General features: G+C 37.0%; 1 protein-coding gene across 2 annotated transcripts in view; it reads right to left on the bottom strand.

The window, feature by feature from the left end:
• The window catches only part of LOC134754210 (dual specificity calcium/calmodulin-dependent 3',5'-cyclic nucleotide phosphodiesterase 1C-like), a 166,409-nt gene that overhangs the window by 129,779 nt on the left and 19,182 nt on the right, over positions 1-17,448 (bottom strand). For both annotated transcript variants that reach the window (XR_010128878.1, XM_063690371.1), the window contains exon 2: positions 16,645-16,696. Coding sequence is in view for 1 of the 2 variants with exons in the window: in XM_063690371.1 (XP_063546441.1) it covers positions 16,645-16,696 (52 nt within the window). In the remaining variant the exon portion in view is untranslated. The remainder of the gene's footprint in view (positions 1-16,644; positions 16,697-17,448) is intronic.

Raw genomic sequence — 17,448 nt, 5'->3', positions numbered from 1 at the left:
AGGTACAGGCTTCGGAACGTCAAGTGGTTTAGCTTGCGTGAAGTTAGGTACGAGTTGGCAGTTTTGTTGGTAACTGGTCAAGCAAGTTGGCCTACATTCACTTTGGTGGGAGCGATTAGGCTCCGCCGCTCCGCGCCATTCATTCTAGGATTCTCGATCAGACCGTGCTAGATATCGGACGTTAAGTTAACCAACCTCGTGCCTAAACTCACTACGTTCCCGAAGGCTTATACCTGAAGGATTATTCTGAAAGCTTATAGATTCCAACATTATTTAATCATTTAGCTAAGTGTTTTATTCCAAGTGTTTTTTTGATTTCTTATGAGTCATTAGAGGTTTACTATTGTAAAAATTAGAAAATAATATGCCTACCTACTTGAATAAAGAATTGAACGTTTCGTGATTTTTTTATTTTAAATTAAATCGATTCTAGTGTGACTAGTTATTTTATCATTCAGTACGAAAGTATAGTAGGCACTAGGTTGATGAGTCCGTTAGTTTAATTCATACACTGGTAGCAGTGGTAGCATACTATTTAGCTGTGTAGGCATACATCGATGTACTGCGCCCACTACCGCCACCGCCATAGACGCACGGGCATCCACGACATATATATTTATTTTTGATTGAATGAAAGGTAAATTGCGGTTTACGATTACGATACGATGACGTATAAAAAAAACTACTTACTAGATCTCGTTCAAACCAATTTTCGCTGGAAGTTTGCATGGTAATGTACATCATATTTTTTTTTTAGTTTTATCATTCTCTTATTTTAGAAGTTACAGGGTTGGGGGAGGGACACATTTTACCACTTTGGAAGTGTCTCTCGCGCAAACTATTCAGTTTAGAAAAAAATATATTAGAAACCTCAATATCATTTTTGAAGACCTATCCATAGATACCCCACACATATGGGTTTGATGAAAAAAAAATTTTGAGTTTCAGTTCTAAGTATGGGGAACCCCCAAAATTTATTGTTTTTTTTTTCTATTTTTGTGTGAAAATCTTAATGCGGCTCACAGAATACATCTACTTACCAAGTTTCAACAGTATAGTTCTTATAGCTTCGGAAAAAAGTGGCTGTGACATACGGACGGACAGACAGACAGACAGACAAACATGACGAATCCATAAGGGTTCCGTTTTTTACCATTTGGCTACGGAACCCTAATTACCTATAAGCAGCAAATATTTGGTATCTCGTGGTAGTAGTAGGCTCCAACATGACAATGTCCTTATTAGGTATGCGCCACGCGTACAAACGCGAAACAATCGGCTACGCTTGGCTATACGCTCCACGTTTAAAGGCCACAGCTTAAGTTTATTAACAAATCAAAAAAAGGCAATGCGACAAGTTAGTTGTAAGTTTTGTTGAAATTGGAATCTCTAAAACAATGTATTTTGTACTGGTACTACAAAAGACATTGTTTTGGACTTGTATGAACCAAGTTTCTCGCCGATCGCCTCCCGCCGTCCCGACACCTAAAGGGGCCCACTGACTATCACATCAGTCTGCCGGACGATATCGGCCTGTCAGTTAGAACAAAAATTTGACAGTTCCAAACAACTGACAGGCCGATATCGTCCGGCGGACTGATAGTCAGTGGGCCCCTTTACCTACTTACTTACCGTGAACTCATGTAGATTTTAACCACGCATTCCTGAGGTCATAAGGAGCAAAAAAAGTTAGGTCAAAAAAAAAGTTCGTGTGTGTGTGTGTTTTCTGCATCCGACACGTTATATCTTTTTTATCTAGGCAAAAAAAAATTACAACGAATAAGTCAAGTTTTTTTTTATTTACAGATAAATTTTGCGAGTTTCCTTTAAAACCTAAATAGTGTAGGAAATGAAGCAAGATGTTGTATGGAGACCCATGCATTAATTTCTCAGTGAATGAAATTTTGCTTGGTTATTGTATAGTATGAGCCGTAACTAACATATAAATATCCAAAAAAAAAACACTCCTAAGTTAGGTATTTATACGTAGAAATACAAATCTGTTTATACATTGAACCGAGTAATTCCTCCGTCCAAAATTATTTAAATAAGTTATTTGTATCAATATGTGATACTAGAAAAAAAACTAAAATTTTTGTCAAACATGAGAATATTTTTTTCACCTCAGCAGATTGAACAAGCCACTTTCGTCACTTCCTGGAGTGAGGAAAGTCGCACTTGGGAGGGAGTGAAACAATGTAACTTTTTAATTTAATGAAGGCCATGAACTTCATACTTTTATAACATTTTTTTTATGGTTTGGTATGGTACGGTACGGTACGGTACGGTACGGTACGGTACGGTTTTGGTATGTATCGTATCGTATCGTATCGTGTCGTGTCGTGTCGTGTCGTGTGTCGTGTCGTGTCGTATTGTATCGTATCGTATCGTAACGTATGGTACAGTCAGCTGCAGAGAAAAGGTACCCCCCGTCCATACTAATTTACAGAACTTTGTGCCTTTTTCTCTGCAGCTGACTGTACATATTATAATACTTTTTTTTCTGTTTATTCTGTGTAATTCGAAATACATTTTAACCTTTAATATGTGCAACACTTGAGCAAAGTTATTTTACATCTCGTGTTTTTGAGTCCCTCGCTACGCTCAAGATTCTACCTTAGAATCTTTCGCTTTCTCGGGACTCAAAATAAACACTCGCAAGAAAAACCAACTTTCCTCTCTTGTTGTACATAAACTATTTTATGATAATTCATTTTTTCGACTCTCATTTTCATTGGAAAATTGCTCTGTCATTTTTTTCTTCTTATATGGTCTTAGAATATAATTTGGCTTAGTGGATAAGAAAATCCAAAAAAAATGCATACCCAAATTTATGTATTTTAGAACTATTAAAAACTGAGTGGAAAATTTCTCAGCCTGATTTCTTTTTAAATATATACTAAGTGTAGTCACGTATACACTTGAATCCAAAATATCCAAAAGATGTATCATCCAGAACACCGAAATTTTGGAAGCGAAGATAAATCCATCCAACGGTAACGCAATAATGTACCGTCTTCCTTTAGCAAACGGCTTGTCCGATTTTGATAGGACCTTCATCATTAGTCATGGGATGGAAAATGTAGTTTGACACATCTGTCAAAACTGTCAAAATTGACAGTTTGGCAGTTTTTGTAATTTTTTGTGAAAATTAACGTTTTGTTAAAGTTTGGTACTAAGTGACATAGTTTAGTGTCGTTTGACATATCAGTCAACTTTGACAGATTGACAGTTTTTGTCATTTTCAGTGAAAATTATCTTTTTGGGATATAATTTAGCAAACAAACCATGTTCATTTTCACTAAAAAAGACAAAAACTGTCAATCTGTCTAATTTGACTGATATGTCAAACAACACTAAACAAAACTTTAACTTCAATGGCCATTAACGTCTCAAAAATTTAATTCGAATTAACTTTAATGCAATTGGTGCGTAATGCAATTGGTTAATGGCGGAACTAATGGTTAATGCAATTGATCAATTGTTAATTAAAATTAACAATTACGGCCAACACTGCTACATATAGCTAAAATAATTTCGCTACCCAAGCGGTACCCTGTACCTGTACCAAATGTAATGACGAAACATGTAAACAAGCGAGTATAATTTCTTTCTAGTATAAAATAATTCTTTTATAATACAAAAGTAAGTACATTTGCACTGGATTTAGTATTTTCGTACCAAATAACAATAATTAGGATTTTAAAATTTAAGTACAGTTAGTGTCGTTATAATTGTTTTCAGTATGCTTCACGAAGGATCAAGATTATTTAATCCATCATTGTAGTGCGAGCGAGAGGGAAAACGTGGTAGAAGGGATCGGCATACTGAGCTCGCACAGCCCGCCGCAGCGCGTAAAATACCTAAACTCGCTCAACGCCGAAATTGGACCGCGAGCCAGGCGCAAATTTCGTCAGTCATCGCCTCCCGGGCGAAAACTTGTATAGCGGTTAACGGCTATGTATGATGAACCCTCGTGAACGTCAGCTGCCGCTCCGTTGGTGGGTTGAGAAATGGCAGCTTCCGAAACGCGTAACACGGTCTTTCCACCGCGATACAACCGGCTGACGATTTGTTTTATTAACAATAGCATCTAAACTATCATCTGACAAAGTATCAAACGGGAGGAGAGGACGCCGATGCCTAAAAAGAATTTTCTTTTTTACATGTTCATGTGACCAGCTGACGGTCTTTCCACAGCAATACAATCGGCTGACGATTTTGTTTATTCACAATAACATTTAAACTATCATCTGACAAAGTATCAAGCGGGAGGCGACGACAAAAAATTTTTTATAGACTTTATTTGCTGCCATTCCTCAACCCACCAACGGAGCGGCAGCTGACGCTCACGAGGCTTCATGATACATGGCCGTTAACCACTATACGAGTTTTCGCCCGGGAGGCGATTGGTCATGGAAATCTGTTCCTGGCCCGCGGTCTAAATGTAATAGCGCTCTTAAGTGCAGATTAGCGTCCCGACCCGACCGCGTGACCCGCAGCCCGCACTTAAGAGGGAGTTGTCGTTGTTACTGGTTTGTGATTCTTTACACCACATTTAGTGATTTTTACAAGTTTTTATTTAACTTGCAATGTACCTATGTAACTATGTTTGTACGGGTCAACGTTAAATTTGACCCACTTTATGGTTTCCGATGAAACTTCAAATTTGCACACATATGTAAGTCGGGTGACAATGCAATATTATGGTACCATCGAGCTGATCTGATGATGGATACAGGAGGTGGCCATATAAACTGTGATAAAACAATGCAACCTAATTGTGTTTGGGGTTTTAGAATTGTCTCAATGAGTATTAGTTGCCTGTGGAAAGAAAAGTACAGTCAGCGATAAAAGCTTGTACCAAAAATGAAATTTTTGCCAAAAACTTATTCGCGTTTTCTTTGTACCGAATAATATATACTTTACGTAGTTTCATATATAGGCCACCAAACGAAGCCCAAAAATTGCCATTCAGGGGAAATAATTCGTGTGTAAGCGTATTTTGGCATAGTTGTAGATAAAGGTGCCTGAAACAACATGCCAAAAGTACTGATGGATGGGGGTGAAATCTAACGGGTAGAGGGAGGTGTAAAGGTCCCTTTTTAGGATTCCGTACCCAAAGGGTAAAAACGGGACCCTATTACTAAGACTCCGCTGTCCGTCTATCCGTCTGGCCGTCCATCCGTCTGTCCGTCTGTCTGTCACCAGGCTGTATCTCATGAACCGCGATAGCTAGACAGTTGAAATTTTCACAGATGATGTATTTCTGTTGCCGCTATACCAACAAATACTAAAAAGTACGGAACCCTCGGTGCGCGAGTCCTACTCGCACTTGGCCGGTTTTTTTAGTTTTTCGTAAATAACTCGTAAACGGTGGCATAACAAAAAATGTCCTCTTACCTAAATAATCTACATAAAATGGTCTACAAGAAAGAGATCATACACTTTTTCGCTAGGATCAATATTTAAAAAGATATTAAACGAGAAAGTTAATTAAAATCAATTCTGTTTTTTTTATATTTTCGTAAATAACTTAAACGATGGCCATTAGCAAAACATGTTGTTGGACGTAAATAATCTACACAAAATTTACTACAAAAAAGACTGCATACTTTTTGCTAGGATTAATATTTAAAAATATATTAAAGAGGGAATGTTAATTATAATCAATTCTTAGGTTCCTTTTTTGCAGTTTTTCGTAATTAGTTTGTAAAGTATGAGCTATAGCAAAAACAATCTTATACAAAAATAATTTACACAAAATTTTCTACAAGGAACATGTGAAACCCTTTTAGCTAGGATCAATATTTTAAAAAGATATCAAAGTGGGATAGTTAATTATTATCAATTTTAAAGTCCTTTTTTAGTTTTTCGTAAATAGCTCGTAAACGGTGGCCCATAGCAGAAAAGGTTCTGGTAAATAAATAATCTACATAAAATTTCCTACAAAAAACATTCCGAAAACTTTTCTGTAGGATCAATATTTAAAACGAAATTAAAGGAATAAAGCTAATAACAATCAATTCACAGGTCACTTTTTTTAGTTTTTCGTAAATATCTCGTAAACGGTGGTCCATTGCAAAAAAAAATGTTATACATAAATAATTTGCATAACATTTCCTACAAAAAAGGTTTATTACACTTTTTCGCTAGGATCAATATTTAATGAGGTATTAAAAGGGGAAATTAAATTATAATCAATTCTACACATTATTTAAGTTTCCCACTTTAATAGTTTTATAAATATTGATATTAGGGAAAAGTGTTCCACGTGTTTCTTGTAGGAAATTGTATGCCAATTATTTATGTTTAAGAATTTTTTTTTGCTACTGGTCATACTTCACAAATTATTTACGAAAATCGAAAAAAGGGACCTGAGAATTGATTATAATTAACTTTCCCTCTTTAATATCTCATTAAATATTGATCGTAGCTAAAAAGTGTACAATACCTTTTTACACACTTTTATTTAGCTTCACTGCGTATATACCTTTGTATGTATGTGTATATATAAGTAGTGCTTCAAATCTTGAACCTAAAATTTGAACCACTTCCCGGTATCTGATTCAGTTGAAATTTGGAGTACTATCGTAATTCCGGTGACAATGCAATAATATGCTAACATGGAGGTGTTCTGATGATGCAGCCGGTAGATAGCCAAAGGATGAGCCTCGATGGAAAAACACAAACACATCAAGTTTAGGCTCATTAGAAAGGTCTTAAGAAGTACTCGATAGACATGCAAATGAGAAGAAGTACAGTCAGCAATAAAAGTGTGTCACAAAAAAAATTTTGACAGTTACTTTTTGTAGCAAAATTTGTGAATTATTTTTGTCATTTTTTTGCAATGGACCACCGTTTACGAGATATTTACGAAAAACTTTAAAAAAGTGACCTCTGAATTGATTGTAATTAACTTTATTACTTTAATTTCGTTTTAAATATTGATCCTAGAGAAAAATTTTCGTAATGTTTTTTGTAGAAAATTTTATGTAGATTATTTATTTACCAGAAACTTTTCTGCTATGGGCCACCGTTATTTACGAAAAACTTAAAAAGGACTTTAAACTTGATAATAATTAACTTTCCCGCTTTAATATCTTTTTAAAATATTGATGCTAGTGAAAAGTGTACCACATGTTTCTTGTAGGAAATTATATGTAAATTATTTGTGTATCAGATTTCTTTTTGCTATAGGTCATACTTTACCAATTCTTTACGAAAAACTGAAAAAAAAAGGAACCTTACAATTGATTAAAATTAACATTCCCTCTTTAATATCTTTTTAAATATTAATCCTAGCCAGGGGGGTGTCACTTCGCAGTTTAGGTACATTTGGCCGGCGCGCCTCCCGGGCACGAGTATGGGAATGGGCTGCCGCTCGACTTGCGCAAAATTGAAAATACATAATGCCTTCGAAACCTAAATCTATAGATATTGTTCTGTTTACGGATGTCTAAATAATCGGAAGAACAAGGAAGTAGAATTTTTTTTTTAAATTCCGGACTATGTTGACCGACATATTTTCAAAGGAATAACTACTTCCTTGAGAATCAGACATACTATCTCCGGATAAAAAAACTATGTTTACAGAATCAACGTTTGTAATTCCTACATATTTATCTTAAAAATAATAAATCAGTAGGTATAGTTACAAAAACTTGTCAAGTGACAACCCCGTGCCGACACTCGCAGCTCGGTCATAAAACTGCGGCGCTTAGAAGATACACGGTTCGTGCGCGATTATAAGTTTCAATTTTGCTTGCAGGCGGCGAGCATAGGTATAATTTTATACCTAAATCTGACTTTTGCAAAGAAGTGAATTTTCTGTACGGTAGTACTATTAGTTATTCCGTGTCCTAGCAAAATAGCTGCATACTTTTTTGTAGTAAATTTTGTGTAGATCCTAGCGAAAAAGTGTATGAAATCTTTCTTATAGGAAATTTTGTGTAGATTATTTATGTAGCAGGACATTTTTTGCTATGGGCCACCGTTTAAGTTTTTTACGTAAAATGAAAAAAAGACAATTTGATAATAATTAACTTTCCCGCTTGAATATCTTTTTAAAATATTGATGCTAGCGAAAAATGTACCACGTGTTTCTTGTAGGAAATTGTCTGTAAATTATTTATGTATCAGATTTATTTTTGCTTACTTTACAAATTATTTACGAAAAACTGAAAATAAGGAACCGAATTGATTATAATTAACATTTAAATCTTTTTAAATATTAATCCTAGTAAAAAGGATCTGTAGTCTTTTTTGTAGTAAATTTTATGTAGATTATTTACGTTCAACAACAGTTTTTGCTATTGGCCACCGTTTAAGAGTTATTTACGAAAATATAAAAAAAACACCATATAATTACCACCATATAAACTCGGCCTCATATGAACGCAATCTTTTAAATTTAGTAAGCACACATAATACAACTAACTGCAAATGGGAAGCATTTGACTCCACCTTCCTCGAGGTGGCCAACAAGCACACACCGAACGTGAGGCCACCGCGCAAACCACCACTGAAACCTTGGATTGACAAGAATATAAAACATAAAATACAGGACAAACGAAAGGCATGGGACAAATATGTACTTACAGGATGCAGAGATGATTACAAGCACTACAGAACACTTAATAATGCACTTTTAAGTTTAACTAGGCAGTCTAGAACTGATTATGAAAGCCGCATTTTAAATCTCGGACCTAAGGCGTTTTACGCCTACATTAGAAAACAACTAAGCACAAAAGTTTCAGTTCCCCGTGTTATGCATGATGGAGACAAGACAGTAACAAGTGAGGTTGACATTGCGAATGCCCTCGCCAAACGTTTTGAAACTAACTATGTTAAGGAGTCACACGACACGGTACCACCTATTGCATGCCCTCGGATCCAGGAATCCTTATGTGACATCACTATTTCGGAAGATAAAGTTTGGAACAAATTGAAGAAGCTACGTGAAGATACTTCCATGGGCCCCGACGGAATCCCAGCAGTCTTGCTAAAGAAATGTAAAGCTATTCTACCATCTCTTACGCATATAATGAAGGAGTCATTTCACACATCAAGCGTGCCGCAAAAGTGGAGGAACGCTTTAGTGACACCTATCTACAAAAAGGGAGACAAACTTAACCCCAGCAACTACAGACCAATCAGTCTAACTTGTCTAGCAGTTAAGCTAATGGAGGCTATTATAAACGACGAAATAAGGCTATTCCTAGATAGGAATCATATAATTGTCGACCAACAACATGGCTTTATGAAGAGAAGATCCACTGTCACTAACCTACTAGGATGTGTCAAGGTCTGGTCTAGCCATCTGGATAAGGCAGAACCAATCGACGTCGTCGACTCCTGGCCAAACTTGAGCACTTTGGCATAAGAGGAAAGCTTCTACAATGGATAGAATCATTTATAAGCGACAGAAAATTTAGAGTACGTATCGCTGACAGTGTTTCTGACGAATTTGATGTCTGGAGCGGCGTCCCACAGGGATCGGTCATCTCAACCACAATGTTTAGCATATTTGTTACCGACTTACAAACCACCATCGAATCCAACTTCAGCTTCTTTGCAGACGACTCTAAGCTGTTTGTAAACCCCATGATAGACCATAGTAAACTACAGTCAGATCTGAACCGAATTAGGGACTGGTGCCTAGACTGGCTTATAAACATCAACGAATCTAAATGCACAGTCCTCCTCATGCACAACAAAAACCCAAAGTTGCCCTACACTTTAAACAGCGTAGCGTTAGCAGGAACCACGACCCAACAAGACCTGGGAGTCATAGTGTCTAATGATCTCAAGTGGGAACCCCATATTTCACGAATAGTAAAAAAGGCTAACTCTATAATCTACATAATTAGAAAAGCTTTTCGTATCCTCACCACCGAAACAATGCTAAAGATATATAAGACCTACATAAGACCAATTCTGGAATATGGCTTTCAGATATGGAATCCATACTTCAAAAAAGATATTGACATGATCGAGCGAGTTCAGCGTAGATTCACTAAAATTCCCGCACAACTAAAGTCACTTTCATACGAAGAAAGATTAGTCAAGCTGGGCCTGACAACACTGCAAAAAAGGTGTGAACGCAGCGACTTGATCGAAACGTTCAAAACCATTAACGGATATTACGACGGTCCAGAACTAAGCGATCTGTTCGGTCGAAACTCAAACACGCGCACAAGAGGACACAACCTTAAACTAATAACAACAAAGCACAAAACAAATATCGGCAAACACTTTATTGCAAACCGAGTAGTAAAGGCTTGGAACAAATTACCCTCAGAAGTTGTGAACTCTGCAAGTGTTAATCAATTTAAAAATAGACTAGACAAACTATGCTAACTGTGCTAAGTGAACTATGATTTAGATGTACCAGCATCAGCTGCCTGTCTAAAATGAAATAATAATAAAAAATAATAATAATAATAATAAGAGTGCTCCAGAGAGTCGGTCAGGGTCTCCGTCTCCGGCGTGTCGTCGTCGGTCGGAGTTGACCCCAAGGGGACCCGCAGGACTCTCAGCTCTGGCTTGCCTTCATTGGCCGTCCAGAGGGGAGTCGTAAGAGCTATATGCTCCAGGGATGGAAGTGAAAGATGCATAAGACGCGAGTTGGCACAGTGGCTGGTAACAGCCACTGGGTAGAAAGCGGCGCACACCTCTCGACACCCCTGAGCCGCTCAAACCGGTGTTGCTCCTGGTCGTCTTCACGACGGCAGTTTCAGGGGCCCATCTAGTCGGCGGCGAGTCACCGCCTGCCTCGATAACGTGTACAGACATTGTTATGGCAGGTGTCCGGACCTCTCAGCAATAGCCCAATCTTTTGACCAGCCAAACTTCAATCCATAAACCGGTATACTGTTCACTTTTTCTACAATAGTCCCAATGCCTGCTGCGACCGGTTCATGGGTGTCTATTGTTGCACCTGTGAACGGGTTCCAGCAGGCATTCTACATGACATTAAAGCTCTCCAAGGGGCCTCTACGTGTTGGATTTATATCCCCACGCAAGCCTATCAAAAGACCGGGATTTATAGGCCCGTGAAATCCAGAAGGAGATACAAATAATAATAATAATAAGGTGCACTAAGGTAATTCCGAATGATTTTTGCACTAGTTGATAAGGTGTATATATCTCCATGAACCAGTCAGTATAGCAAAGTTTTTAGACGGAAATAGTGAGTAACTTACTTACTAGATGGTATAGCCTAACAATCGATTACAGAATTTTTCATAAATAATGTAAGATTTTCAAAATACAAGCGTTTCAAATCTAGTTTTTTTTTTCGTTGCGAACGTGCAATTCCGAATTGGTTCGGGTAAATCCGAATACACTTGAAAACATGAATCTAGTATAACTGGATCGGTCATGAGGGGTGGGGGAAAATTACCGAACGGGATAGTCTTATGTATCTTTCAGTAGGAGTAGCAGAGAAAGCGCTGTTATTGTTTGTCCTTGTCATAGTTTCACTTTTCCACCGCTGCCACAACCGAGGTTGTGGCAAACAAATAAGTACGTGACATGTCATGTTTGTTCGTTGCTTGTTTAATTATCGTTGTTTTGTATGAAATTGTGCTTTCTCTTATGAAATATAGTGATGGTTAGCGTTTTGAATGCTTGAACTTTGATAAAATACTGGTGAATTGTTCTGTAATCGGCTGTAAAAGCCGCTCTGAGCAAAAATATGAGATCATAACCTTTCACACGTAAGTACGGTATTTTACACCTTCCTCTTAACGCACTATGTGAGAATAACATCGTAAAATTACGTTACACTCAAAGCAATGTAGAATCAAACAATTTCAATAAAAATATCACAAATATTTACGCAAATTAACAAAACATTATTTGTAAAATTATCCGCCCAAATTACGTGGGTAGGTAGGAGTCTGAGGTCAGCCATTTTTAAACTTCTTCTTAATTTAGCTGCATAACAATCATGTTAGGGATACCAGATGAAAATATCATAATTTTATGGGTAATTTTGACCTCGAAGTTTTTTCGTACTTCTAATTCCAAAAAATAAATAAACAAATGTTGTGAAGATTAAATGTGGTGTACATTAATTGGTGTGATTGCGATTTGTTATTTTCTTAAATTTAAACCCATAATACATTTTATTTTACGTTTTATTTACTAAACACGTTTAGTTTTGTACCACCTACGCGAATTATAGGAGGTATTTCATTGTTTATACGCCTAAAAAAACGGCCCATTGACATTTTATTTAACAATTTTTTAATACCGTCAAACAAGCTAACTTTGCCTCCAGGGTAATCGCCCCAACGTGATATCAAATATTGGGGTAATTTTTACCAATATGGTATCCCCAAGTTTATGACGTCATCTATATCTATCCCTTACGGGCGCACGCGTATAGCTGGTCTATGTAATGCTAGGTCTATGCTTGAAAACGAGTTTAATGTGTATGTCGCATAAGGTACATATTACTCTTTTGATTAGAATTACCCTCCCTGCTCTTTTTACTAGATTAGGCTTATAGGAGTACTTATTCATGTGTGTGTCAAGCTTTTATTTCGGAATTACCCGATCAGGAATCTGTGTTACTCAAACTTTAATGACACTTGCAGAGGACAAAAAAAAATTCCGGCTTGAAATGCCATGAATCGAGGAAAACATTCCCATACAATATGTATGAAAATGAAAACTTTTATTTTTTTAAGCCAATCGATTTCATTCCTATCCAGTATCAATAGTTTCCTAGGGGTCGACTTATGATATTGCCACCACTCTTTACCTACTTACTAAAAATCCACATATTAAAGAAAACTTTTTCCATACATGTGGAGCAGAATTTACTATGAGAAAAAAAAATAGCCTGTGAAAAATAAAAGTTAATTTTGATTGTTTGAGAACCACTGGCTGTCACTTTGAGAAAACAAGGTCGGGTAATTCCGGAACACTTTGTGACACGGAATTCCCCACTTCGGGTAAATCTGAAAATGTAATAAAATTCAAGCTAGAATAGTTTGAGCCCATTTAAAATGGCAAAAAAACGATAATCTCTTAAACACAAAAGCAGTCAATTCATTTACTCACCAAATTACAGAGTTAGCGATGGTGGTCTAATTCCGAATGTCAAAAAAGCGGGAATTTTTCACCCGCTCATTAATCTGATGCGCCACACGCGTAGTTTCGTCGCTAGCGTCCCGAGCCTTCTAACGCGGGGAGGGAGATACTTGAACGTCATAGGGAGTGTTGCCAGAGCAAATAATGTAGCCGCGTTTAGTAGATATTAGTAATTTTCGGAATATCCCGATTTTCGGAATTAGCCGAGTAAACCTTAATTGATTTTAATTAACATTCTCGTTTAATATCTTTATAAATATTGATCCTAGCGAAAAAGTGTACGAAATCTTTCTTTTAGGCAATTTTATGTAGATTATTTATAAAACAGGACATTTTTTGCTATGGCCACCGTTTACGAGTTATTTACGAAAAACTAAAAAAAAATACTAAACCCCAAGTTAGTTTAACCCCTATCCATCAGTACTTTTATAATGTTGTTTCAGGCACCTTTATCTACAACTATGCCAGAATTCGCCTACACACGAATTATTTCCCCCGATTTTCCTTCGTTTGGTGGCCTAAAGGGGCCACTGACTATCAGTCCGCCGGACGATATCGGCCTGTCAGTTAGAACAAAAATTTGACAGTTCCGAACAACTGACAGGCCGATATCGTCCGGCGGACTGATAGTCAGTGGGTCCCTTAATAACGAACTTTGCTCCCGTACGACCGCAGACAATATAACAAACGAAAACAGTAAGCTACCGCCGGGCTAGGCGCGGCGCGCGCGCGGGCGGCGGCCGGTACCGCTCCCGCACCTCGCTTGCTTATAATCGCTTGAAAAATTATAATTATGCTAATAATCAACATTTATAAATTATAATTATTTTGTTAGTATTTAGAGTAAGTTTTTATTTATTTAACTATCGATTACATGCACATTTCATAGTGCATTTTATATTGTTTAAACGGTATTCCATAGCTTGGTTTTAGCATTTGATTAAACAATATTTCTTGTGGGGCTTGTTTTCCTCTTTTTAGTGTGCAGTCGGGTTTTTTGTTTTTTATAATAATATTTTTTTTTATTTAAAAAAACACTTCACAATAGCCAATCACAGCACTCATCGGCAGTTAATCGGAACTGTGGGTTTTTATTTAAGTAAGCTGTATATAAGTGGTAATTATTTAAGTATTTAAGAGAAACTTCGTATTTGGTATTAACCAATTAGAATACAGATATATTAAAAATCACCAATCAGAATACGTAATTCATGTCTCAAGACATAAGGTGTTATGTTCCTACTTTACAATTATTAAAAATATTATTAAGCCAATGTCATCATACCAGAATTAAACCAAACGCATATTTAAAACTAAATTGCTAAACTTTTTGTTTGCTCATTCTGTAACGTAAAACCATCTTTATTCTTTTTTTTTATACTACGTCGGTGGCAAACAAGCATACGGCCCGCCTGATGTTAAGCAGTCTACATACAGTTACATGCGCGTTGCCGACCCTAACACTCCTCTCCCTCGAGCTCTGGCAACCTTACTCACCGGCAGGAACACAACACTATTAGTAGGGTCTAGTGTTATTTGGCTGCAGTTTTTTGTAAGGTGGAGGTACCTCCCCAGTTGGGCTCTGCTCTAGATCTGGAATGACATCCGCTGTCCTGTGCCCTACCACAAAGCGAGATGTCATTCACAGTGCCCATACCTCTCTTTAGGACGTAGTTTAAGGACATACCCGGGTCCAGAGGTTATCTCCCTTTTACTCAAAATGTACCAGTGCGATAGAGGCAAAACATCTTTTTGAAATCGGGAATTTCATGGCAAGCTGTCAAATTTAGTATCTGTATTAATATCTGTATTTCATAAAATATAAAATAAGACTTACCTGTTGTTTTTTTTAATTCAAAGTGAAAAGTAGAGTGTATAACTCGGTAATAAAACCCATTTTAACCTCGCTGTAGCTATATGCACACCTCGCCTAAAAATGGATCGTTTTATTCCCTAGTCATACAATCTACTATTAAAATCTGTCGGGTTACTCGAGCCCACGGTGTAAAAAGCTCAATACCGTAAAACCAGTCAACTATAGTATAGTCCCTGACCCTGTACTACAACTATCATCCACAAGTTCGACACGAAATTGAATATAATTCATAATTAATACGTAATAAATAATTTATACGTAATTGTATATTGATATCTATATATCGGCTGCTGGCCGAGCCGCTCGCTCGAACGCAACTCCTTCGCCAGGCTCCTTTACGCGCGCAATTCGGACCCTTAATCGAGTTAATCGAGTAGCGATCGAGTTAGATTTGTTCTCTTGTTCTCTGAACGAATTCACAAGGGCTACGCTATACGTATTGTGCTACTGTAGTCTGTAAGTTAATGTATTGTATCTATTTTTGTGTCAATTTCCATACTGTCGAATTAGGATATCCTGTAATTGATGGTTTACACAACCCTCAATTACAAGATATCCTAATTCGACAGTATGGAAGTTTAATAATAGATTTAAATGTGGTATGGATTTAAATAATAAATAAATAAATATTATGGGACAATCTTACACGAATCGACTTAGCCCCACAGGCCCACAGTAAATAGCTACTTAAATACATTACATAGAAAACATCCATAACTCAAAAACGAATTTTTGTGATGAACACACAAATAAATTACAGGATTTGAACCCGGGACCTCCCGCTGCGTAGGCAGGGCCACTACCGACTAGGCTAGGAGGCCCTTCAAATAATTACTAAAACTTATTCCGTTTGGTTTTGTCTGGGATTTTTCTTCCATTTATAATAATATTTTGCCATAGAACTACGACCATCAAATACTTAATAGTTACATCTCGGCCACTTACACTTTTTTTTAATTTGAATTTTTTATGCTATTTCTACACATAATCAAGCCTAGCGGTAAGAGCGTGCGACTTTCAATCCGGAGGTCGCGGGTTCGAACCCCGGCTCGTACCAATGAGTTTTACGGAACTTATGTACGAAATATCATTTGATATTTACTAGCCGCTTTTTGGTGAAGGAAAACATCGTGAGGAAACCGGACTAATCCCCATAAGGTCAAGTTTACCCTCTAGGTTGGAAGGTCAGATGCAGATGGCAGTCGCTTTCGTAAAAACTACTGTCTACCCCAATTCTCGGGATTAGTTGCCAAGCGGACCCCAGGCTCCCATGAGCCGTGGCAAAAAGCCGGGACAACTCGAGGAAGATGATGAAACACGAGCACTTTTGTTCCCGTAATAGGAGAAAAAAAGTGTGGTTAAATGTCTGAACAAAAGTTAAAAACGTGTATTCACTCGAAATCATTAATGATAAACTTGAAAAAATACTTTCATCTCTGGCGCAAGACAACAATCATTGTCAGTTGCTAATAAATAATACCATACCATTTCATGTAAATGATCTCATGCTGACAACCTGGAATTGTAAGTAAGCCGTCAGCGGCTGTGTCATCTGCCGTCGCGTCGCCTGCAGCATAGCTCTTTATGGTAAAGAAAGCTGAGGAACGCTGTGTTTGTAATCGAAATAGGAATATTGTTTGCTTTATATTGTTGATACTTACTTATTTCTTCGGATGCATCAGATATTATGTCCGACGATTTATCTTCAATTTTCTGTAACAAATGAAATACACAGTTAATCATTCAACCAAGAACTGGACTGTTAATGTCCAACCAAACAGAATTTTCGTATTTTAACGACGGCAGCGAATTGCATTTAATATGGCCGTAAATTAGAAGGGAAAGGGATTAGGGCCGTAAAGCAAGGAAATTAAAAGGGAACAAAAGATATGGCGCGCCGCGTGAAATTTGCGACGGAAGATAAGGTCATATTTAAAACCAAGAAAAAAAAGTTTAGGCATGAAATGTTCATGGTAAGTTTATTAACTGTTCTAGCTATTTTAAGTAATATTTTTAGCACGTACCTATGTAATACTTAGAAGTCCTTACAATAAAAATCATCAGCTTTAAGAAGTTTTTTTTTAAAGAAATCTTAGAGAAAATTAGTGGACAAGAACTATCAAATAACATAACAATTTTATGAAGTTTTCGTCCACGGACGGACGGAAACCCAAATAGCTAGGCGAATATTTAGCACGGTGATTTTATTATCTACTAAATACATTTGTTTTTCCTCTCAATATGATCTGTATCGCCTATTAAAGCAGGCATTTAGTTTACGTCCACTGCCTTGTGTGTGTGAATAAAATGGTATTATGTACAATTGATTCTGGACCGATTTCAATTAGGGATTGTTGAATTTGATATGAAAATAGCTTGAGTCCCAAGGAAGGACAGTTTATCACGAAAATAATCATTATACACGGTCGAAGTCGCGGGCAGAAGCTATAAAACCAACTAAAAAT

The sequence above is a fragment of the Cydia strobilella genome, chromosome Z (genome assembly GCF_947568885.1).
Source record: "Cydia strobilella chromosome Z, ilCydStro3.1, whole genome shotgun sequence".
Classification (NCBI taxonomy): domain Eukaryota; kingdom Metazoa; phylum Arthropoda; class Insecta; order Lepidoptera; family Tortricidae; genus Cydia; species Cydia strobilella.
This window is presented reverse-complemented; position numbering and strand designations above follow the sequence as displayed.